Below are 24,516 nucleotides of genomic sequence, written 5' to 3' on the forward strand. Positions count from 1 at the left end.
TGAGGATCAAATGAGGAGTGGGGGAAGATTCTGTACCCAGCATCTGCTGCCTTTAATGTGATTGACTGAGTCTGTCCAATGATGCAGCCCAATCTGGTTTTGCCAAAATAGTTAATCACTTGAGAAATTATATTGGCTTCAGATGTTTTGTGCTATTTCTATCAGGACTTGAACACCTAGATCAGTGACAATGGGCCAGTGATATGTGCACTGTGAATGTGCATGTTTGTGCAAAGCAGAAGATATTTGAAGAAAATGACCATCTCATTAAGATGACTCTATCATAAAATTTAACAATGTATAATCTCTTCCAGCACATTTCCCTAAATGTTTTGTATGCCTATAAATGTCAAGATAGTGTGTTGTGAGAACTGAGTCATTATGGCTTGAAAATCAGACTTTATGACTTTGTGTTATGTATAAATCCATCCAGGTGTGGTTTATTTACAAACTATGACTTATTATGCTATGTGAACCCTAAAATTGCCATGCCCCTTCCCTTCCTTTTAACCACAGTGATTTTAAACAATATTGAGATTTCCTTTTTTTCTGAAATGGTTAAATCAAGCAGTGAAAAATAAAAAGGAAACAAGAAATGTTTCAAGCTGCAGAACAATTTAAAATACAAGCCATAGAACAGCTCGACTCTCTCCCGAAAACCTGTGGGCTTCATAGTTTGCCAGTATGGCAGATATTGGCACCAGTTGGGTAATTAGTTATTCTATTCACTCCTCTCTAAAGAATATCTCTATTTGCATATTTAATGCTTTCAGAGTTTAGCTGATTTTCTCTTTATATCTCCATATGGCAGTGTTCTTTTTTTGTATTTGAATTGCTTTTGCCATGGTTGGGAATGGGGCTTGCTGTCTCTTAACTACTCCTCACTGGCTGGCATTTTTAGAATCTTTGTTCACAGTACTTTCTGTTGAAAAATGCAGAGTTTTATTTTCAAAGGTTCCTGAATTACATAACTATTCTAGTGATGTCCTTGCAACACTTATTTTAAATGTTGTCTCCCTTTCTTCTTGAGGACTTGCATCATCCATGATTAGTACAGGGTTTGGATCAGGGCTGTCCATTCAGTGGCCGAAGTATTAAAAAACAGAGCTAGTGATGTTATAGAAAGCACTACTCTTTGTATATGTCAGGGCATTTGTAAGCTTGATTGATTTATTATGTGCCATCAAGTTGTCAACTCTTAGCAACCACATAGATTTTCTCCATGATGATCTGTCCCTAACCTGGTCCTTCAGCTCTTCCAATAGTGCACTCATCACCACTTAACTGAGTCCATCCACCTTGCTGCTGGTCATCCTCTTCTCTTTCCATCCACCTTTCCCGGCATTAGAGCCTTTTCTAGAGAGCTGGGTCTTCACATAATGTATCTGAAGTAGGATAATTTGAGCCTGGTCACTTCTGCCTTGAGTGAGAACTCTAGATTGATTTGTTTGATAATCCATTGGTTTGTTTTCTTGGCTGTCCATGCTCACAAAATGTCTGCCAAAGGAGACTTGCCAGTTGATGAAATGGCTGCCATGGCAAACATGGCCTGTCACAGAACACTGCATACCGGAAACAAAACCAGTTGCCAGGATATGACAAACCAGCCTACTGCAAACATTTGGAGGTCCAATGGCATTGCATAATTTTAATTTGTAATTAAAAGAATATTTTTATACAACATAGGTGGCATAGGAAACCTTGTAGGCACCAAGGGAGGCATCTTGAGGAAATTTGGTTTCCCCAAGCACCAGGATGCCTACCCCTGCCTCAGTCTGAACAATTTTTATCTATTTGAATTGTATCCAACTTTATCTCCTGATAAAAATGGTTAAATTAAAAATGATTAATTAAATCTGAAAAGGCCTGTTTAAAAAGAAAAGACTAAAAGCAGAAACAAAGAAGGTTGTGAGCAACTCCTGAGTATGTTTATAATGCAACATTCTTCTCTTTCTACTTTTTGCAAATCATCGCTGCTTGCTGATGAAAGAACTTGCTGGTAAAGCTGGGTCTGGCCCCTCCTTGTTATAGCTGTAACATTTATTTAGGATTTTTAAAAGAATTTTTAGTTAGGTTTTAATAATTTTTATAGTCATGAATATTTGTCAGGTGCCTAGAGCCACCAGCATCTCTTTCTCTCTCTCACTTTTTAAGAGATTTGACAGTTTTATTTAAGTAGGAATTTAATGAAAATACAAAGGAATAATGGCCTTGGATTCAAAGAAAGTAAAAATATAGAGGAACAGAATCTGACTGAAGAGTCTGTATTTAGTTTTTCATAAAAGACCATAATTTATTGTAACAGCTATAGGCTTTATCTTTTACCACAGCAAGGAAGCATTCAGCAACTTTCACTTCAGATTAGCACAATTTAGCATGTTGTCCATATCCTGCTATACTTAAAGTTAACTAAAGTTATTTTCAATATGCCATCCTAAACTAAGATGAGTAATTGCCTTGATTAAAACAAACCATAGTTAAGATGAACCATGGCTTGTTGAGTTTGAGGGGCATAATAAACTAAGGTTATTATGAAACCATAAAATCAGAAGTAAATGCTTCTGAAGTCCTTGGGGTCATGCTCGAAGAAAGGAAAAAAGGAAGCCTTCATTCTGGATATAGACATGTTTTGGGAAAAGTGTTTTAAGTATGGAAAACAAATACATGTGGGATTAGGGCTAGGGTTAGAGAAATACATTTCAGTAAATAACATCATTGGGAATAAGAATCCATAATTGATACAAATAATTAATAAAATCAATAAAATAACAAATCAATAAAATATATTGGCAAACAGTCTTAGTTTGCACAACCTTAGTTGGGAAAGGGTTGAGTATAACAGGAACTTCTTAAAGTAAGCTGGCAGGGAAATATCCAAACTTCCAGGGGAATGGAATTTATAAAACTGGTGGTACCACTGAGAAGACTTGAGTCCTGGATGTTTCCAGACAAGCTGCCTTCTTGGACAACACCCTCAGTAAGCTCTTAGAAGATGATTGAAGCTCCTGGTTCACACTCTTTCTTTTAGGTAGGCAAGGCCTAATCTGTTTAGGGATTCCTGTGTTGACCCAAATGCCTTGAATTCAAATTTATCATAACATACTGCAGCTTTGCCAAAACATGTGTTGTATATTCCCACCAGGAAATTCCTAAGAAACCTGGCCACTGTATTCTGACCCTGCTGCATTTTTAAAATTTCTTTTAAGAATTCTATGTATAGCACATTACAATCATCTTATCAAGAAGTAACCAGTGCATGGCTAATGGTGGTCAGGTTGGATAGTTCCAGGAAGGGGCATGAAAAGAGTCACTCTTTGCCACCAAATCACATAATTGCTCAGGGACCATAAAAGATCTAAGAGGACCCCCAAACTGGACCAAGTCTCCCCCAGTCACCTTGTCTTGAATAGCATCAGTTTTAGCTTGTACCTCATCCAGCTCAAACAGAAGCCCACCAGAGAGCCCAGCATGCTTTGTGGAGACAAAGAAATTGACCAGAGTATTATCTGCATATAGATGGGATCCAGCCCCACACTCATTGACAATAACTCCCAGCAGGTTCATATGAATATTAAAGAGCATGACATACAAAATGCAACCCTGCAGGAAAACTGGAAATTAGCTACTGTAAATAGAAAGTATTTGTATTACTCATTGTATCCACATGCTTGAAGATTATTTTCCTATATATAGGAATCTATACATGGCCACAAATATTACGAAGGCTGCAATCTAAGCACATTTGCTGGAAAATGCCTTTGATTTCTCAATAAACGTGGTTTTGATGACACAATAAGTAGTCTTCACTACATTAATGATAAACAGCTGACATTTAAGAAAGGACAACAGTTCTCTTACAACCACTTACTCTGAAGATCTGCTGTGCAGACATTTTAGTAAGTTTGTGTGGCTTATTGAATTGGCTATATTTGTGTTTGATGTTGTTTTGATGCACTTTCTTGTATTGTTTATACTTTTAACTATATGCCACTCTAGAAATCAGGCTGAAGGGCAATTCACATTTTTCTACATAAACACAAGCCTTCTCCAGATTAGTCTCATGATGCAGATAGTTAGGCTCAATTTACAAAAATACTCCTTCGTGCTGTTCATACCATAGATTTTCTGCACTCAGATCTCATCACCAGTGATTCTACAGCACAAGATCACACCAACTGAACCCAAAGTCACTCTTTTGGGAATACAGATTCTCACTTAGTTTCGTTATGAAGTACCCAGTGTCATATGAACCCTACCTCCATGAGAGTACTGGCAAAGCTTTGTGATGTCACTAGTTCCTTCTCCATTGATCAGGCAGGACAGAATAGGTGGAGCCAGGGGAAATACTACTATACTGTATTCAACATGAGGCTCTTTTGAAGAGCATGTAGGGGTCCTCCTGAAATCAGACCAAAGTTCAATTTAGTCTTGCATTTGATGTCTCACAGTGGCCAGCCAGCTGACTTTCAAAAGCTCACAAGAGAAAGTAAAGAGGCAATTGAGTTGAGCTCAACTTCCAATGACTATATCTATGCAGTTTTCTTGGCAGAAAATTGGAAATGCTTTGCCATTGTTTACTACCAGGATATTTCTTTTAATGTCTCAAATCTAGTAAACAGTTCTGAAATTCTTGGGTGATCTCCCATCTAAATACTAACCAGAGCTTAACTTCCATGACCAGACATAATTCAAACAGTCACACTGTGATTAGCAGTCCCTTTGAGTTGAGCTTGAGTCCTGGAGATGGACATATCTATACAGCTTTCAGCAATTACAGTAACTAGCCATTGTCATCTTCTCTAGCCAGCTCAGCTAATGCTTAGAGATGGCCTCCATCCAAGTACTAGTAGATGTGACCCTGTTTAGCTTTTTAGATCAGCCAAGGATGGCTAGATGATGTCACCTAGTTGGATAGCTCATAAGTAGCTTATAAGCAGCTCATAAACTACTGAACTTGAGGCCTTTTATTGTTGTTATTTTGAGGAATGTAAGTCAATCATAATGTGAAAAGAACTGCAAAATGATTAGGGTTTCTATCTAAATGCATTGTAAGGAACTGCTATGTTTGCCATTTACCAACAAGAGAAAGTGATTTTAAAAGTGCTTTCATGCAGTGCTTTTTTTAACCATATTGCCCAATAAAAATAATCAGAAATAATACCTTCCAAATCAAAGTACCTGCTGCTGTGGGGAATAAGATGTGTTTGACTTGCCTGCAGTAATATTTTCATCACTGATGACTTCTGTGGAACTACAGCACAGTGAGAAAATCACTTAAAAGTCTCAGCAGGAAATCCCAAATCCGTGTTATGTGTTCTTCCTGCAAACAAAATAGACTTAGTATTTGAATGCTCATAAAATCATCCCATATCAAGTATCTTCTTGGTAAACAATGAACTGCTGCTTTTAAGACCTACAGCTGTTTCCTCAGTGATTCAACTATGTTGTTCTAGAGTGGTTAAGTATGTAAAAGAAGTATACCTTGGATTTCTTTTTCAGTAAAATGGAGCAATCCACTACTAGAAATTCCATCATAGCTCAGCATAGCTTAGATACTAGTAACATACAGATGTATTATCCATAGATTTTGGTTGAAAAATTCAGCACAAAAAATACATATCTGAGGAAACTTAGTACAAAAAAAATGTGTATATTTTGGAAAGTTGAGTACAAAAGAAGCATGTTGCTAAGAATTGCATATTAAAAATGAATATTAAAGTCAAGTCTCCTTTGAGTGAAGCTGAGTCCTGGTGACTTCTTAGAATGTCTGTGTAGTTGTCTTGGCAATAGTATAGAAGTTATTTGCCACTGCTTGCTTTCAGGATGTTTTCAACATCCTAGTCTATCTTACAGACCTGATACTTTCTGGTGTTCTTTTGTCCAAGCAGTAGCGAGATCTGACCCTGTTTAGCCTTTCAATATCAGCCACAGTCAGCTATTTATTACCCAAAGTTCTGTAAACATTTGTACAAGGTATTCAGGTTATTAAACTTTTCTTACAGTGAAGAAGTCATTGCTAGATCTGACAGTGCTAGATAACTTCTGGCTAGTCTCCAACCTTCTCTTTTAGAGAAATTTTGGAGAAGGTGGTTTGGTTGCAGTTTCAGAGAGCCCTGGAAGAAGCAGATTATCTGGACCCTTTTCAGTAAAGATGCTGGGTGAGATCAGCCAATAGTACAGGTCAGGTATCACCGATATCCTGATACTGAATTGTAAACCATGGCCAAATGATGTTGTCAAAGTTCTGCCAGTGTCTGGAGTCTGTTGGGGTCTGGACAGAGAGGAACAGGCTTAAGCTGAACTCAAGCAAGACTGTGGGTTCATGGAACAACCATTTATGGGAATTTTCTAATGTTAGTTCTGGATGGGATTGGATTTCCCTGGATGGAACTGGTGTGCATTTTGGGGGTTCATTTTATGGGATGCAGGAAGTGTTCCTTCTCTGTAGCTGTGTCTGCCCTGATCATGTGGATCTTTAGGAAGGCATTTAAACCTGGCTTTTCCCACAGGCATTGGATTAGGGATGATGTGCAAACCCACTAATTGTGATGTAGTGGGAGTTGCTTCTTCTCTCCAGTATGGTTATTTTTTCATTGTTGTTATTGTCTGTTTTACTTGTTCTTATCTCTGTAAGTTGCCTAGAGTCATTGGTGAGTGGGCAGCCTTAGAAACTAAGAAAAGAACAGAAAAGAAAAAGCAGATTTTCTTGTGATTTTTTAAAAAAAGCTAACAGATAATTAAAGGAAAATAATAAATGACTACAAGGATTCTGACACAGACCATATTTAGACTGATCTAAATATTTATACATTTCTGATGGTGGTGATTCCAATTATTTTTCTACAGTTAATATTTTCAGCCATAGTTTCCTTGTTTAATTTGGCACCCAAATAACTTAGAATTAGCACCACAGTGCACCTCCAGACAGAATGGCAGAGTATAAATTCCATCTGTCATTTACATTGAGCACTATATCATGTATTGAAGACTTTAAATTACTGCAGGTAATACCTTTACTTGTCTGATACAGATTTTCTTTTTTTTCTTGCAAATGATTTTGGCTTCCTAAATTCACATTGCATTCTGTAGGAAGTTAAGTGATTTCTCTTAGATTATATTTCTTAGCTAATGTTCTTGTAGTGCCTTACATACAAAACTTAAATATTTAAAAATACAAATCAAAATATTAGATGGCAAGTAAATTGGCTAGTTCAGTGTATCCACAAATACAGTTATTAATAAAGGATGTGTCTGCTCTTCAGGAAAAAAAAGACACAACATCCTTTTTGTTTTTATTTGTATCTTTGATTCTTAAAATTCTCTTTCCCTGTTATTTTCAGTCTTACAAAAAGGTGATCACTTGTGAAAAATGTTAAGGACTTTTAATGCATGTAGAACTTCCCTCTTTTTTTCCCCCAAATTTTTCCCCAAAATGACACTGTCATTTTGTGCTAACCACCCATTCAAGAACCAACAGAAAGCAATTACAACATGAAATTTGCTGTCCCCATTCTGCCTCTGTTGCCAAACACTGCTAGTCAACTGACTTCATTCCAAGGTAGTGGGTGACTAACACAAATTGTTTATCTTGAATTCTTGGACACCATTGGAATAAGGAGGAATACTGTATGCAGCCAATAACAACTTAGGTCTGTTTCACTAATGGGCTGGGCTGAGATGAAGGGAAGGGAGGAAGTGCTGTTCTCAAGGAATGATTAAGTTGTGTTTCGGTGCAAGTGGGGACATGGACTAAAAGTCTCTTTGATTGGTACATGGGCTTAAAGTTGTTACAATTATACATTCTTCATGTTCACTGTAGTGTATGCTCATATATTAGCCAAGTAAAAATGCCTTCTGTGGAAAGAAGCTGTGCCAAACCTCTAAGAGAATGAAACACCTTTATGCTCTGAGAAATGGGATCTTTCAAATAGGTAAAATAGGCAGCTGAAGATACTGTTCTCATTTGTAATGAAAAGGAGAGGGAATGGGTAGCTGATAGTGATTCCCATCGCTATTTTATGAAGTGATTCTTTCACCTATTTATCTGCCTCCCATCCCTGCCCCACACCTCTTTTCTGGATTTTTATGCAGGAAGATATCAAGGCACTATAATTAAGATTTTTTTTTACAGCTTTAACATTAAATATGTCATGTGATATTAGCAAAGACATTGGTGTGAGATTTATCTGGTTGGTTAATATCAATCTGCTCTTATTGAAACAAAGTGTGTGCTTTTCAGTTCCATGTATTTTAACAGATAGTTGACCACTTTATATGTAGTGTAGCCATTTGCAGAGAGAACAGATTCCTCCAGTAGAACAAAGCTAAAATATCATTGAAGCTGAGAAGACATAACAGTGCTGTAACACCAGTTGATCAAAGCCTTTGTGTGATGTATTTCATTATAAGGATTTACTGCACACTCATTTCTAACACACTAGCATTTTCTTTGCATTTTAAACCTGGAAAATACTTTCCTGAGCTGAGTGTGGACATTTTCATAATTAGTCACTTCTGTGCTTTCCACATCTGGCTATACAGATCAGCCAAAAGTATAGAGAATCATATCTTGCCAAATGGTTTCTCAACAAGCTTTTAGTTTACAGGATATAAACGATTTAACTACAGTATAGGTGCTTTGTATCCTCATGTCACCAGCAAGGAAATGTATAAAATTGGTGATCTAAGAAGCTGTGGATTTTTTTTTCTTTTTTCTTTTTTTGCCCTATTTCCTTGTAGCTAATGAAAAAGAAGCAATGAAATACATTTTTAAATACACACTTGCCCACAATAATTTAATAAACTGTGGTGCCATCTCATGAAGAATCAGGGTAGTTGCCTTGGTAACAGAGATTATCCTTCCTACTGCAGGATTCTGGCAGTTTTCTAAAAATGAATTCATAATATTTTGGATTTATTAAAAATATGCCTTCTGATGGAGATAAATTGCATCCTTTCAGCTGGCCATGTAATGCGTCTATAAAAAATACAATTGCTTTAGCAACTCAGCAAAAAGATATGATGTGATTAGTTGAAAATTAAAGCACATGCTATTTTTAAAAAACTGAAAGGAAGCTTCAAAGAATGTGATTCATTCCACATTAAAATTTTAGCATTCCTTTAGGTTGCAGACTAACCTCCAAATAATTTTTGTAGGACCCAGAGTCTCCTTGTCAGCAGTGCTACATTTTGATAGCCTTGCATTATGGAGGAAGAAATCCACAAAAACTGTATATTAAACCTAAAATAGATTTAACAAAGTTTTTGTAAAACAAAACACTAGCCAGAAAGTAAATGCAATTCCACTCATTTTATATCACTTCTCCACCTACTGCTTCTGGCCAGGGCTGCAAGGGGGGGGGGGGCAAGCAGGGCATGTGCCCCAGGCTCCATGCTTGGGGGGCACCAAAATGAGTGCTGGGGGGCACCAAAATGAGTGCTGGGGGGGGTGCCAAAATGAGCACAGAATCCATTTTTGCCCCCGGTGACACAGACCCTAGTTGTGGGCCTGCTTCTGGCCACTAAAGGCTGTAATCCTGTTTTAGAGCACAAAGTTTTGAGCCATAACATTGACCATATTAACGAGCACAGATATGTATTCAGGGTTTGCAACAGGTAATTGGCTTAACCTCTGCCCTTTCTATTAGAATGCACCACCATGCCTAGGAATGGACAACCATGGATTAATCATTAAGTTAAATGGCCTGATGATTCACCCCCCTCCCCCATACCTTTTCAGGTGACCCATTAGCTACTTAATTTTCACAGAAAATTAAGAACCCAGCAAAATGAGCAGGTAGTATTCCTCTGTTCCCTTCATCTTGCCTTTGGAAGGAACTTGCTCCTTCTTTCATTGTGATTAGCCAATAACTGACTGCCAACTGAAAGCACAATAGCACTAATCTTGAAGAGTGTGCAAAGGGAAATGGGTCTTCAGAGTGAATGTGGGAGCACACAGGACACCTTTCAGCAGCTCCTTCAGCTAAATGTGTCTTTTCCTGTGCAGCCTCATGATTCAGAGAAAAGACACAACTGTTTTAAAGAGTTGCTGACAAACACTACATGAGGCAGCACAGGAAAAAGCCTTATATGTAAGACCCTGCATCCTATTCAGTGGGAACTATTGGTCAAGAGCCTCTGAAATCTTAACATCTTGCTGGTACACATAGAGGCAAACCATTATATACCAACTCTTGGGGTGGAAGAAAAATTCTATTGGTTCACATTTTAAAGAGAACTTGCTTAATTCATACTTTCTGAACCACTACAGAAATCACAACATAGTTATTATTTTCCAAATTTTTGATACCTGTTTCTGACCAACAATCTACAGTATGTATACAAAAGGTATTGTATTACGGAAAATGTGTTGCAGAATACATCTATTGTGAGAATTACAGTATACATGAGAATCTACGTGCCAGCTTCTCCCATCAAGAGTTATCATACAGGACAGCCAAAAAATGTCTAAAACCAAACATGGAATCCAATTGAACTGGAACAGTAAAATCAGTTCTGTTGCAATCTGATTAGACCCAGACCTACTTGAGCACCTTACCCCAGATTTGAAGAACATTTTCCTTGGGTATCTTTTCAGGCAAAGCCACTGAAAGAAAGAACAAAATGTATCACTATCACTAGGAAAGTGGCTCAGAGCAGTTCCATTACATTTCTCTGAAAGCCAGTTCTGAACTGAATGTTGAGGTTTTACCTTAAGTGATTTTTTTTTGATGGAATACATTTTGAAAGCAGAAATCCTACCGAGAGCAAAGTATAAGGAATATCTCTATATTTCAAACATAATATTCCAGTCATTATGTGTCTGTAATGTTTTCTGTGTTTCCAGAGATCCAGGTAGACAAGCCTGAAAAAATAGAGACAGTAGAAAAGAAGGCACCACCAAAAGGTAATAATATATCTATTTGAGTATGTACAGTATATATTCTGTGCATTGGCAGACATGGTTAAGCAATCTCCTGTACAAACAAATGCAAAGGGGTTACATTGAGCTCATTGTTGATGTCAGCAAGCAGAAAATGCAAGCCTTGAAACCAATTCTATCAGAACATGCATTCTTTTTGTTGCCTAAGTTATCAAGCAGAACCAAATGCCTGTTCAACATGGTCTCCACTCATTTTTACTGGAAAATAATCCACAACAGCATACATGAGAAAACCTATTCTTTCTTCAAAAGAAAAAAAAAAGGAATTGTGGATACTTAGAATAGGACATGTCAAGAATGATGCCTTATGCATGGAGAGTATATTATTTATCAGAATTTCCTATATTTCAACTGTGAATTTGTCAGCTTTAATGTGTTTGCACTGGACTTCCTCATGGTGTTCAAACCATAACAGTTTCTCTTCCTCTAATTACTTGGTTCTTTCCTTCGCTTGCAGAAATTCAGATAGACAAGTCTGAACGGCAAGAGAAAATAGAAAAGAAACTACCACTCAAAGGTAATTAGTTTCATTTATTTTGTCATCCAAATGTTTATATATAAGAGGAACGTACAAAACTGCCCCAGACCTTGGAAAACTTACGCAATCACTATACTGCATAAAGCTAACTTTTTGCACAATAGGATTTCCCATGACAATATCATACTTCATAGATCTGTTCTGGAGGAGTAATGTGTTTTGTTGGTTGTTTCATCACCTTATAAATACCACTGGATATAACCAGTGCTTAAGATAATAATCAGACAACTAAAACCAGATGTAATCTTTAGGGTTAGCTTGGTGTGAAAACTTTTCACTCAGGTATGGTGGAGACATTCTTGTAACAAGGAGATCCGTCTTCAGTGGGAAAGACCATGCCATGGACTGATCTAGACGCATCTAGTTTAGTGGTTTATTCCTACAGAGGCTAATCAGATAGCATTTATTATTGCACAATACTGGAAAATTAAAGTGTGAGAAATCTCATTGACTGAAAAATTAATATCTTGGCTAAGTCTTTATGAATGCTTCGGTTAAAGATTTCTTTGTTAACATTTGCTGGGTATTTCAGCTATATTAATGCAGTATTCTTAATGTATTACCTTTGTCTATTCAAAGGTAGACCTTTTTGGGTAGGCCTATTTAATATGAGTGTTTAAAATCTTACATATAAAATTTTTTGTTCTCTTTTTCTTTTCTTATTAATTTCGTCATATTACACTCTGAACAATGGAATTATTGCACTGATCAGTAATGGGACTAAACCATGGTAGGACCTTCTGTATAGTACCACAAAGGAAAGTGGAAGAAATGAAAGCTGGCAGTATCATTTGAGTCTGCAATTGCTGAATTTTTTAGTCTTTTCACCTGGATTGCCATCAGCTGACCCATTTCTGCCAGGGCCACCTGCTGCTGTCTGCCATTTGCTAAACTGAGCCCAGATTAACTTTTGACATTTGATTGCAGCTGCTCCCAAAGCTGCAGGGGCTGCACTTAAGAGCTTCAAGTCTCTATTTAATGTGTAGTGGGCAGCAGTGGGCAACATGCAAATAATTCCTTGTGTGTCAAATTCATTCCAGGCTTGCCGAAAGGCAGCAAATTGGTTGCCACAGGCTCAAACTATGCAAATTAGTTCTTAATTATGGCTATTAGCAATATGGCCCTTCCTGGATTATCTCAGTCTTGAACAGAATAGTGGGGAATAAACCAAATTAGGAAAAGAAGAAATATGTTTTAATTTGTGCCAAGTTGTTAGACAGACAGATGTAGACTGACACCTTACCTATTAACAGATTATTGAAAACATATCATGTTACAAACATGCCAGCTTAAGATGGCAGATGTTTTGCTTTGGGTTTTTTTTAAAATGAAACTTACATCAGCTAGAACATTGATAAAAATCAGAAAAGGAAGAAAAAGAGAACAAAAAACCTTCTATGTAAACACTCAAATAGGTCTACCCCAAAATGTCTTTGAATAGCAAAGGTAATATATTAGGAATAATTTGTTAATATAGTTAAAAAATAGAGAGTGAATGTCAACAAAGCAATCTTTAACCAAGGTGTTTGTTAAGGCTTAGCCAATATATTATTTTTTCAGTCAATGCAATTTCTCATACTTTTGTTCTCCTGTATTTTGTAATAAATCTCACAGACATTAGAATTATTTAATTCTAGAAGGGTATAAATTGGATGCCAAGTTTTCAAAGCTAGATCTGTCTGTCTGTCTGTCTGTCTGTCTGTCATCCCTCCCTCCCTTTCCCATCCCCTTCTCACTTCTAAGGGTGGTATGTGTCTTCCTCAATCCCAGGTCCTCTACCCAAGGCCTGGGAGTTGAGGATTCTGTGCAGTATCTTAGCTTTTCCTAACACTGCACTCTTCTGGACAGAGAGCTTTGATGTTGTTCCTAGGATCTGTTAGAGCCACTCTCCCAGTTTAGGAGTCACAGCCCTGAGTGCTCCTACACCACTGGGACCACTTTGGCCTTCACTTTCCATATCCTCTCTAGTTCTTCCTTCAAGCCCTGGTACTTCTCCAGCTTCTGATACTCCTTCTTCCTGATGTTTCTTTCACTTGGCACTGCTACATCTATCACTACTGCTATCTTCTGGTCCTGGTCTATCACCACAATGTCTGGTTGATTGGCCAGTACCTGCCTGTCTGTCTGGATCTGGAAGACCCACTGGAACTTAGCCCTGTTATTCTCCATGAACTTCTGTAGAATCTCCCCTCTAGACTTGGGAGGTTCCAACCCAAACACTGTGCAGATGCTCCTGTACACAATGCCAGCTGTTTGGTTATGTCATTCAGTGTATGCTGTTCTTGCCTGCATCTTACACTCTGCCACTATGTGTTGGACAGTTTCTGAGGACTCTGCACATTCTGCACTTTGGGTCCTGTCTAGTGTGGTAGCCCCTGCTTCTATGGATCTTGTCCTTAGTGCCTGTTCTTGTGCTGCTATGATCAATGCCTCAGTGCTGTCTTTTAGTCCAGCCCTTTCCAGCCACTGGTAGGATTTCCCAATGTCAGCCATCTCAGCTACCTGTCGATTGTACATCCCATGCAGGGTCTTGTCTTGCTATGGCATTTCCTCTGCTTGATCATCCCTCCATGTCTGCTGCTGCCTTAGGCATTCTCTCAGCAGCTTATCTTTGGGTGCCATCTAACGCATGCAACTCCTGGATGCTCTGGGTTTTATCTAGGACAGTGGCTTTGACACTCACCAGACTCCGCATGCCCTCTTTCTGGCTGGTGTACAGTCTCTGGGTGTTGGACTTGGGGTGGAAACCTCTGTATATTGTGAGGAGCTTCCAGGTCTTCACTTCGGCAGCCTCCATGTCCTCCTTTGGTCAGCTCGCCATACCGTCAGGCTATCTGATGATTGTCCGGGCATACGTGCTGATGGCATGGATCTTGTTCTTCCCATTGAGCTGGCTCTTCTATGAGCAACTGGTGTTTTGAGCCTCTGGTCTTGTTCCCAATGCCTTTCTGAGCTGTGCTCATGTACTGGCCCTTAAGGTAGTGTAGCTTGGTGGCTATGATGCCTGAGAGGATTTTCCATATTTGTGGGGAGGCAGGTTATTGGCCATTAGTATGATGGTGCTGTTCCCTTATGGGGTCTTTCATGATCAGCATTGTCTTTCCTTGTGTTAGCCAGTCTGGGTGGGAGCCTGCTGCTAGCAGCTGGTTCATCTATGCTGCTAGGCATGCATGCACTGCTGTTAATTTCTTTAGCCAGTAGGTGCGGATCATGTCTGGGCCAGGTGCTGCCCCGCTCTTCATATTCCTGACCCACTGTTGGATGTCTGCTACTATGATGGCGAGTGGTTCCTGTTCTGGGAGATTGCTGTGGTCTGCTCTCATGTCCTGCAGCCACTTTGTGCTAGTGTTATGTGTCTTTCTATATTCTTCGGCACTGTTCAGTTTCTTCTGTTAGTGGCTCTGCATACACCTTGGATGGTTCTTTGGAGAAAAGCGCATTTATCTTCTTGGCCTCTGCTTCTCTAGTGTATCTCCTTAGTCTGGTAGCCAGTGCTGTGAGCCTTTGTTTAGCAGTCTCTAGGGCTTCAGATGGAGTAAGCCCCCTGTATTTTTTTGGTAGCCAAGTCTTATCCTTAATTTCTACACCCTTCTGTATTTCTCCCAGCTGGATAACTTCTCTCTGAGTTGCCTTGATCTTAACCTCCAAACTCATTTTCCAGGGGAGTATGTACTGCTATTCTTCTTGATCATGTAGCCAAGCATTTCCAGGATTACAGTGGCTGTAGCATATACCAGTTCATTGGTTTGAGTTATGGTGGTAGTAGAGATTGTTGTGAGGGCTCTATTGGCACCTTCTAGCATGCTATCTGATGGTACATCTCCACTGAGTCTTGGTAATAAGTCTTGAGGGTTGACTGTAACTATTTTATCCATGTTCTTATCCCTCATATCAGCTGCTGTGCTCTGTAATGGAGGGGGTGGCAATGACGTTCCAGCTTCAGGTGTTGGCTGCACCACCTGTTGTTCTTCTGGGTCTTCTTGAGTCTGTGTAGCTGGTCTCTCTCAAGTTGTGAGAGCAGCTTCCTCTTCACCATGTTGAAGCGTTGGGTAACTAGCTGTTTCTCAGTTAGCATGGATGCAGGTCTTCTATCCAGCCATAGTTCCCTCATACGTTTCATATATCCCCTCCCATTAGGTCTACTGTTGTAGTAGCATTCCATCAATTCCAGGTTCTCTTGTCTCATCCATGTATGGTTTGTTGCAGTAGCCCACTTATCATCAGATTGTCCTGGTTCCCCAACATCTGATGCGGACCTTGTTTATCTGGACGACGTCCAAGCCGGCATCACTTTCTTAGTTTGTGTCACTTTTGTATGCAAGGTAGGCAGGTAAAGCATTAGGGGGTCTTTGCCCAAGGACCCATACTGGTAAGGTAGATACCAGCTGGGATTTCAACCCCAGTCTCCCACATCATAGGGCGGCACTCTAACCACTACGCTACCCAGCCGCTCATATATATATTTTGTCTAAATGCTGCATTATTAAAACAGTGATATTGCTTTTGCAGATAGTGCTGATTTTCTTGCCCCATTTTCTTATACACAGTTTGATGTTGTTTTTATAGATTTCTCTGTATGCCTGCTAATGTCTCACCACTAATAGGAGACTGCACAGGGCCATGCTTTGTCCCAGGGCAATATTTTGCCCCGCAAAGGTGATTTGTTTTGTGCTATCAGGCTGGTAGCTCCACCCCTCCCTAGTGATTTGCTTTGTAAAGTTGCAGGTGTGATATGATTCACCTTACTGAAGTGAGGAGGCCATGCAATTCCATAGACAAGGTACTTTGCATCATTCTAAAACCTCATCGAGTAGATAAATGCTCAGAGCAACGCTTCTCACTTCAGGGACCATACCTTGCCAAGATGTTTCAAATAGGTGCTCCACATAAACCATTGAATTGAAGCATTTATTTGCAGCTTTGTACAACACTATCCATTAACAAGCGAACCTACTTACCACCAGACACTCTCCCCTTTGAAGGTACATTGGCAGCAATGTGACAGACTACTATGTACATGCAAAGGCCATGCAGAGGAATTGTGAGGAAGGGGAATTGTGTGACAGTCTAGACTTTTATTAAACTAAAGTAATAATGGCAAAACAATATATATTTTTAACATATTTTTAAAAATCCCAACATTCAGTACAGAATTTTCATGAAGGTCATAGTGTGATATGCCTTGGGTTAATAAATATAGGTCTGTGAGATATGGTATTATTTAGCTGGCCTTTTTTAGTTTGATCTGTTTTCATTACAGTAAGGATTGCTATCTCTCCCAGAAGAAGGAGAAAGTGATTACTCACTTGCATATTCTAATGTATATAAATGATTTTAATTTAAAACTGCTTGTGTAAATTAGAATGCCATAAAACAAGCCAAGCAATATAGGTACTCCTGGAATATTGTATATAGCCTAAGGCTCATGGCAACTGCATTTAGAGGCAGTCAGTCAGTTAAAGGCTGAGCAGGAAATAAATGGATTAATAACATTTTGGTATACATCTAGGGGAAGGCAGGCAAGTGGCTCCTGTTCTCAAGTTAAAGTTCTACCCAAAATATTGCATAGGTCCCAAGTATGACAGTAACTTCAGTAGCATTCAGAATCGTTGTCTGAGATTAATTCTGGGAGTGCCTAAAGGTACACCTGCTTATTTCCTAAGACTGGAAACCAGGAGCTATTTATGGTTCCAGGACCTTTTCCAACTAGTCTTTAATTACTGGCTAAAGCTTAAAGAGATGCCAGATATTGCCTTCCTAAGAAGTGCTTACAAGAGCAACTAAGCTTTAGTAAAGGTGACACCTGGCATTAGCATGTGATGCTGTTGATACTGAAATTTGGGTTCTCTAACATTTATTTTGTACTTCTACATAGTACAAATGTCAAACTTGAAATTAAGACTTGGATCCAGGGTATTTTTCTGTAAAATTATGTTGCCCAGCTGAGGATAACAAAACTGTACCATAGCTTACGGTTCTCCGTAGGATTTTGCTGCTTTTGTCACAGCCTTACCATTTTTGTACACACGTGGAGTGTCATGACACATGTACAGAAGGGTATATTGTGACAGTATGATACTGCTGGTCATTCTACACCCCCCTTTCCCTGCTCCTTGCCCTTCTCTGCATACATCATTGCCATGGTTTAAGTTCCTTACGTTCAGAGATGTTTGGTTCTGAGGGGAAATGGATAGATTTAATCTGAGGAGGGGACTAATGCTGGCAAGGTTAAATACCCATGGTACCAAGAGCAGTTTTAGAAGAAAAGATGGCAGGAGTTCCATGTGAGTTAAAGTTCTAGTCTTAAGGATCAGGGAACATAGAAGATTTCCTTCATTTTACAGCCCCTTCTTCCAAGATATCAGGAATAATTAAACTGCAGACTTCACTCAGTTACAAGCAGACCTGCAGAGGATCCATTTTATGCTTTTTAATACAGATGTGAAGGTAGCCAGGAGAGCATCCACTTTCTGCTTAAAACAAAAAAACTATTGTTAAAATGGGTGCACCTTATCTGTTATATTCTGAAGAAAAAATGAAACAGCTTACAGATCGATACACTAAATAGAGTTTCAGCCCACATGTTATGGTCTTGTATCTAAGTAAACCATTGGTTATAGATTTTTTGGTAGTCTAGATAAATGTTATGCACAATTTTGTTTAACCTTTCATATAATTAGGTCTGCACAATTAGGGTTTGATCAACCTTGGGAAATTAGTAAACATATACTGGAACCTCTGTGGTCAGTCTAAATGGTATATTAGAGTTTAACAGAATTTTGAACTTGTGATAATCTTTGCTTCTTTATTATTTTATTCTGATTGTTATGGCTTATGTTCATATAACTAAAACTAGATTTGGGCTTTAAAATTGCAAATCAAGGTTGACCTTCAAAGTTGAAACTGGGTGGGAAAATGAAAATTTTAAAATTGGTCTGGTTTAAACTAATCTCGCTATCCTAGAATTCAAATTACTGGCTATGAAAGTTTTCATTTCACATATATACTTTCCAGTACCATTTACTCTTTCAATCTGTCTCTTCCCACACATAGACACACACATGTATACATACATACATACATACATACATACATACATACATACATCAGTGTTTTAGGGTTGTTTATATTTGTACTGGCCAGAGGCTAGAATGCGCTGTCTTGCTGTCTCTTTGAAGCAGTAAGTTAACTTGCTAAGCAAAGTGGAATGTAGGTAAGTTTACATAATGAATACATATATTTTTCTACCACTCAATATAGGATGGCAATGTGGTAATTAGTTTGCCAGCCCTGCTTTTTGGATCTTGGCATCCTGGTCATTGCACAGTATGATAAACTCGGGCTGCAGAACAACAGTGACCATTAGTCCTCATAAGAACATGGAAAGAGGCATAACTTCAGGCTATGTGCTCATCTAGGAGCAGCAGGTGTTGCCAAAATAAGAAACCTCAAGTTCCAGTGATGATTACACATTTTGACATCTCTTCCTCAGTGACACTGAATATTCACAGGCCATGAGAATGTCAGGATTTTAAGATAAAACACTTGTTTGTTTGGAATACGTGTGTGTGTATCTCTGCGTGTATGCACTCACACACATGCATGTATAATATTAGGTCATAAGATGACTGTTTTGGATTTTGATAGGATTTAACATTACCCTTTTATATTGATGTAGAACTTGTAAAGATCTACTGTACATGGAAATTCTACTGAGCTCAGTATATTTTATTTCAGCGAATAAGATTATAGCAACAGCCACCTGGGGTCTTGTAAATAATAGATTAAACAACAAATTGTGGCAAATGCGTTATCAGATATTTATTTTTATGTATTATAAAAATGTATATCATATCTCGATGAAGATTCTCAGTCATCCAGGTGGAATTGTCTGACTCAACTACAGATGCGTATAACATATCCTTCAAGTACTTAAATACCACCTAAAGCAACTAACAGATAAAATACATACACACATTTACACTAAAACTCTGGGTATTTCCTAGGGCTACCAGATACTGGCTGCAGAAATTGGGATGATCATTAGATATAAAAGCTCTCTTTGCTGCTATCTAGTGGTCATTCAGATTTTAGCAACCAAGATAGGCTAGTTGTTGTTTGTTAAGGGTGTGGGCCAAGGAGTGGGCAACAGAGAGTGCCCAGTGGGGCTTTGTGCCTGCAGGCCCCAAGGTGGTTACCTACTCATCCTTTACTATACTTATAGCACAGATGAACTTCTGGAGGAATTGTTGGACTGAGATATAGTTACTAATGTTTTGCTGCCATCAAGGAGTCATCCAGTGTCTTGTAGCCCTGATATAGACCTATTCCAGATGTTGCTGAACTACAAATTGGGCCAGTCTAGAACTTTTTGCAGCCTAGATCTGGTAGCCTTAGCATTACCTACCTTAAAATGACAAATACCTGTGCCACTTATTTTGGGATGTATAGTTGGAGGGGATCTTAAGGGTGAAAACACACATATACAGATTTAGGGATGTAGGTGGCCCTATGTCTTTTGTGTTGCTGATCTGAAATACAACAGTTCCAAAGAAAAAAGAATGACAGTCGTCATCATTAAGTCAAACCAGAGAGATGTGACATCTTACAGGCTAATTCACTAATATACTATCATGCACAGAGTGTATGTGGTCATAATGGTGCATGGAGTCAGCTTCTGAGTAAGTAGGTATAGGATTAGACCAATTTCCACTGCAAATATCCACCAACTCATCTTTTCCCAACCTTGTGGCCACCAGATGCACTGGAACTGCAACTCCCAACATTTTCAGTCAGCATAGGAACTTTAGTAAAAAGGCAAGGAATACTCATTTTTTTCTACTTGTGTTTACTATATCGAATAAATTTAGCCTCTTGTAATACAGAATATTGCTATACTTTAAGGACAGAAAAGAGTTTTTTTCTTGGTCAAGCTCAAAACCATTTTTTTTAATGAGCTGAACAGTTTTCTCACTAAATTTCAGAAGACCTTAAGAACCTTAAACACATAAACAGAAATAGCAGTGGGGTGAGCTAGCAGCTGTTTGTGGGTGCTGATTCTATATGTCCACAGAAAACAGGCCCCTAGCTAGCTGGATTTAAAAATGCGGTCCATCATGAAGATATGTACTCATTGAAAGAACACCCCATTGTTAATTCATCTCCTTGCAGCTGATCTAGTTTCCAAAAATAAAAACCTTACTTGGCAGGCAATGTATTTTTGTTAAGAATAGAAAGTTGCATTGGTAAGAGGCAATGCACAGAGCTAGTAAATCAGCTTATTTATGTAATATGAAAAATTGGATTATGCAATAGAAGGTAGGTTTGGAGAATGGACAACAGCAATGTAGAAACATTTATTGTGTCACACCTACAATAAACATATAGAGGAGGAGATCCCACCATGGTTCCTCTATTCTCTGTGTATGTATACTACATGCTGATAGGATCCGGTACAGTCCTTCATGGGGAGCACCTACAAGCAGACAGGTGAACCTGTGTAGACACTTCTTTTACACCTCCCACTCAGTATGTAACTACTCAGTATGTAACTATGGCTGACCTTTACATGATTATTGTATGTGTGATAAATCACTTTTATTTTGATCTAATTACAATTTCAAAACTGGCACAGTACAGTGGATAGAATCTAGCCTTATACCTGAGATCTAAATCTGAATTTAGATGAACCTCATTGGGTAACTCAACTTTGTCATGCATGAGTATTATACCTCATAGTGCTGATTTTGCATATTTATTTGACAGCATTATTTCATGTTACTTTTCTAAACTGTAGATTACTTAGAAATCTGAATGTATTGATATTGTTATTTGTAGTAATTCACAAAGAGAAACCTGAGAAACCTAAAAAACTAGAGAAGACCAAAAGACCTGAAAAAGTAGAAAAACTTCCAAAAAAGGAACTTCTTAAAGGTGAGTAAAAACCACTGGTCATAACCTTGGTAATAGGTTAACCCTGTGATTGCCTTTCGGTGTAGTTGACTTATTTATGTATACAATCAAGAATATAGGTACTGTAGGACACTATCCACTCTATTTTATGCAGTCAAGACCATCATTTTGTTCTCTTTGCAAATGTGTGTGCATGTGAATGTATAATCCACTGCTGAAGTTTAAGGGACCAAAACAGCACTAGATGTTCTGCACTTTTCAGAAACATGAATTATCAGTTTTTCCAACAGATGCCCAGATAACATGAGATCTAACAGGATTTGGTAGCTCTTTGCTTCCTAACAAAATGGAAAGCCCAAACTGCATCACCACTGCATGAGAAAAGATGAACTCCCTCTTTCTCATCTACAGCATTTTGGAGATCATAGTATAATGAGCAATACCTCCATAAGCAAAAGATTATTATTACCTCAACCCCCACACAATTGTTTCACAGCTCAGATGGCTCAAAATCTTTGCCAATGGCATAACGGTGAAGTCACAGTATTATTAAATTCATTCACAGAGCTTGAATCGACAGCAAAGGAACAATATCCGGTTTTAATTTCTAATCAAGTGAAGAACTGAATGAGAAAATGTGATAACAATAACTAGACTAGATTTAGAGGATTATTAGCTTTCCCATAAATGTCTATCATATGGATGATTACAATGAATTCACATTCCTGCACAATTTGCATTCTGTTAAACAGAATGAGAAGCAAAACTTCTGGTCCTCTTTGCCTTGTGTGTTGGAAAAATAAGTCTCATTTGAATTTAACTTTTTACTTGAGGTCCTTGGCTTTTGCAAATCTACCCACAGATACTGGTTTCCATAGAAAGTGGCATGTTAATATTCACTACAATAAATGCCAAAGCTCACTGTACCCTTCTTTAATAAAAACACCAACATTCTGGAATCAGGATATGACTTCAGTTGATTTATGTTATTTGGGAAGATCATAGTGCCACCTTTTTGTATTGTTTTATCCTACATTCTGACTGTATTGAGGTTCATTTCATGAATAAACAAACTCGATGAGCAATAAAGAGTAACTTCTGTGAATAGGATTTCCATGGGACTCCTCCACGTACTATATTACCATGAATGGAAGGGAAAGTGTAGCACAGTAATATAGCAGAGTAAGAGCAATGTCAATAATAATTCAGAAATGTAATTGTACCATTTTGGTAAGATGATATTTTTAATTATATATCTAAATATATTTATTTGCTTCTAGTGACACACAAAGAAAAACCTGAAAGACATGAAAAACTGGAAAAAAGAGAAAAACCTGAAAAGAAAAGCAAATATGAACAACCTGGAAAGATGGAAAAGAAAGAAAAAGCTATAGGTAATTGTAATTTTCATGAATTCTGAAGAAGAGCAATTCAAATTCCAATGTGAAACACCTACAGGAAATAGGGAGGAAATATTCCCTTCCCCAAATCAATTTTTGTTGAGAGACGAAACATGAAGCTAAATTTGGTCTTCATTTTTGCTTCATCGTGTGCCTGGAAATCAGTTAAAATCCAGTACTTAAAAAAGGACTAATCCCTTTTCCTTGACAAGGTTTTCATATATCCTCTTGAGAAGAATATGCCTGTTGTGTGTCTTCTAGATATTAGATATTAAGCTATAGCATAAGCTTCCAGGTATACAAAACAGAGTTTAGAGTTCCTTAGTCTTTCATAAATTGATTCTGGTTTCCAGAACCAGAGATTCTAGTCTTTGAAGAAATAATTAGAGCTATAATTAAGATTTCAACGTTCGTGCTGAACATAGTCACCTTAAATAATTATTTCTAAATCTGCTTTGCCACCAAATGGTAAGACATGGGTTGTCAGAGAGCAGATTCAATGTGATTTCTCAATTAAGAGTATCAGCCCAAGACTTGGACAAGCAGCTTCTATTTCCCACTGAGCCATGAAGATCACAGGGTGACTAGTAATATCTCCATGATATCTTCCGCATAGGATCCAATCCTGCTGCTGCTTTACATAGGAAAACATTGCTTTCAGTTGCAGGGAAACAGTAGGTGATTTCCACCATTTTCAATTTTTAAAAGCCTAAAATTTTATCTGATTAGTTGCAAGCTGTTGAAATTTGAGGAAGGGCCTTGAGGTGACAGAATTAAAAAAAGAGAATTGGTTTTAATTAAAGAAGATAATAAACTATTGTGTTGCAGCAGACTAAGCAGACTTAAAAAAGAATAATTCATTTGGTGGTTGCCAAATTGTTTGTAGACAGTGTCATGCTCAATGTTAATTCCTTTATTCTTTAGGGACTTGGATCACCAAACTTCAGCTTATTGCCTACTGACTGGGATTTTTAGGCATGTCACTGTCCACATACTCACCACAAAAATATCATGGTTTCCTCTTCAATACTAGTAATATTCTTCCCATGATTTTTGGAAAGATTTGTAGGGAAAGATGTTTCCTGCCTTATGTAAAAAAATATGCAACAATATGTTTACATTTTTTTATTGGGATCTCAAATGATGAGTAAGTTATGGTAGCCTACGAACTTCTAGTTCAAGAGAAATCAAAATCAGCATATTACATCTGTTGTGGATAGTGTTCAGTGAGTAGATTTCCACATATGCTACATTTTTCCTTTCTCTCCTTCCCCCTCCCCTCATAGGCCGCCTGCATAACCCTGAAAATCTGTTCTAGAGGATCCCAAGTCCCCAAAGTAGAATTGGGGGTGCTGGAGCCTGCAGGGGGAAGGGTAAACCCATTCCACTGGCAGATGTCTTTTCTTCAGCAGATAAACACAAATTGCTTCCACCATTATGATTACCCCATGAAATTGTCATGAAAATGATGGTGCTCTCCCAGGCACAAAACCCACTTGTGTACTACTTTGAAAGTTGATGGATGATAATAAAAAGCTAATTATATTGTACTTGCCTGCAAAGAAAATGACTCGCTTAAGGCAAGAGGACATATGGTATTTGTAGGAGCACTTACGGTCATTTTTCACTGTAGTGTATTGAATTTAATGTTTCCTCATGGCACAATCATGGCCAATTGGGGCTAAGGGTCCTACATGGCAGGGAATTGAACTATTGACTGAAAT

General features: G+C 38.2%; 1 protein-coding gene across 1 annotated transcript in view; it reads left to right on the forward strand.

Moving 5' to 3' along the window:
* Positions 1 to 24,516, forward strand: part of TRDN (triadin) — a 207,467-nt gene that overhangs the window by 41,952 nt on the left and 140,999 nt on the right. The window contains exons 6-9 of the mRNA XM_063295963.1: positions 10,847 to 10,906; positions 11,400 to 11,459; positions 21,318 to 21,413; positions 22,673 to 22,786. Of these exons, the coding sequence (XP_063152033.1) occupies positions 10,847 to 10,906; positions 11,400 to 11,459; positions 21,318 to 21,413; positions 22,673 to 22,786 (330 nt within the window). The remainder of the gene's footprint in view (positions 1 to 10,846; positions 10,907 to 11,399; positions 11,460 to 21,317; positions 21,414 to 22,672; positions 22,787 to 24,516) is intronic.

Source organism: Candoia aspera, chromosome 1 (genome assembly GCF_035149785.1).
Source record: "Candoia aspera isolate rCanAsp1 chromosome 1, rCanAsp1.hap2, whole genome shotgun sequence".
Taxonomy (NCBI): domain Eukaryota; kingdom Metazoa; phylum Chordata; class Lepidosauria; order Squamata; family Boidae; genus Candoia; species Candoia aspera.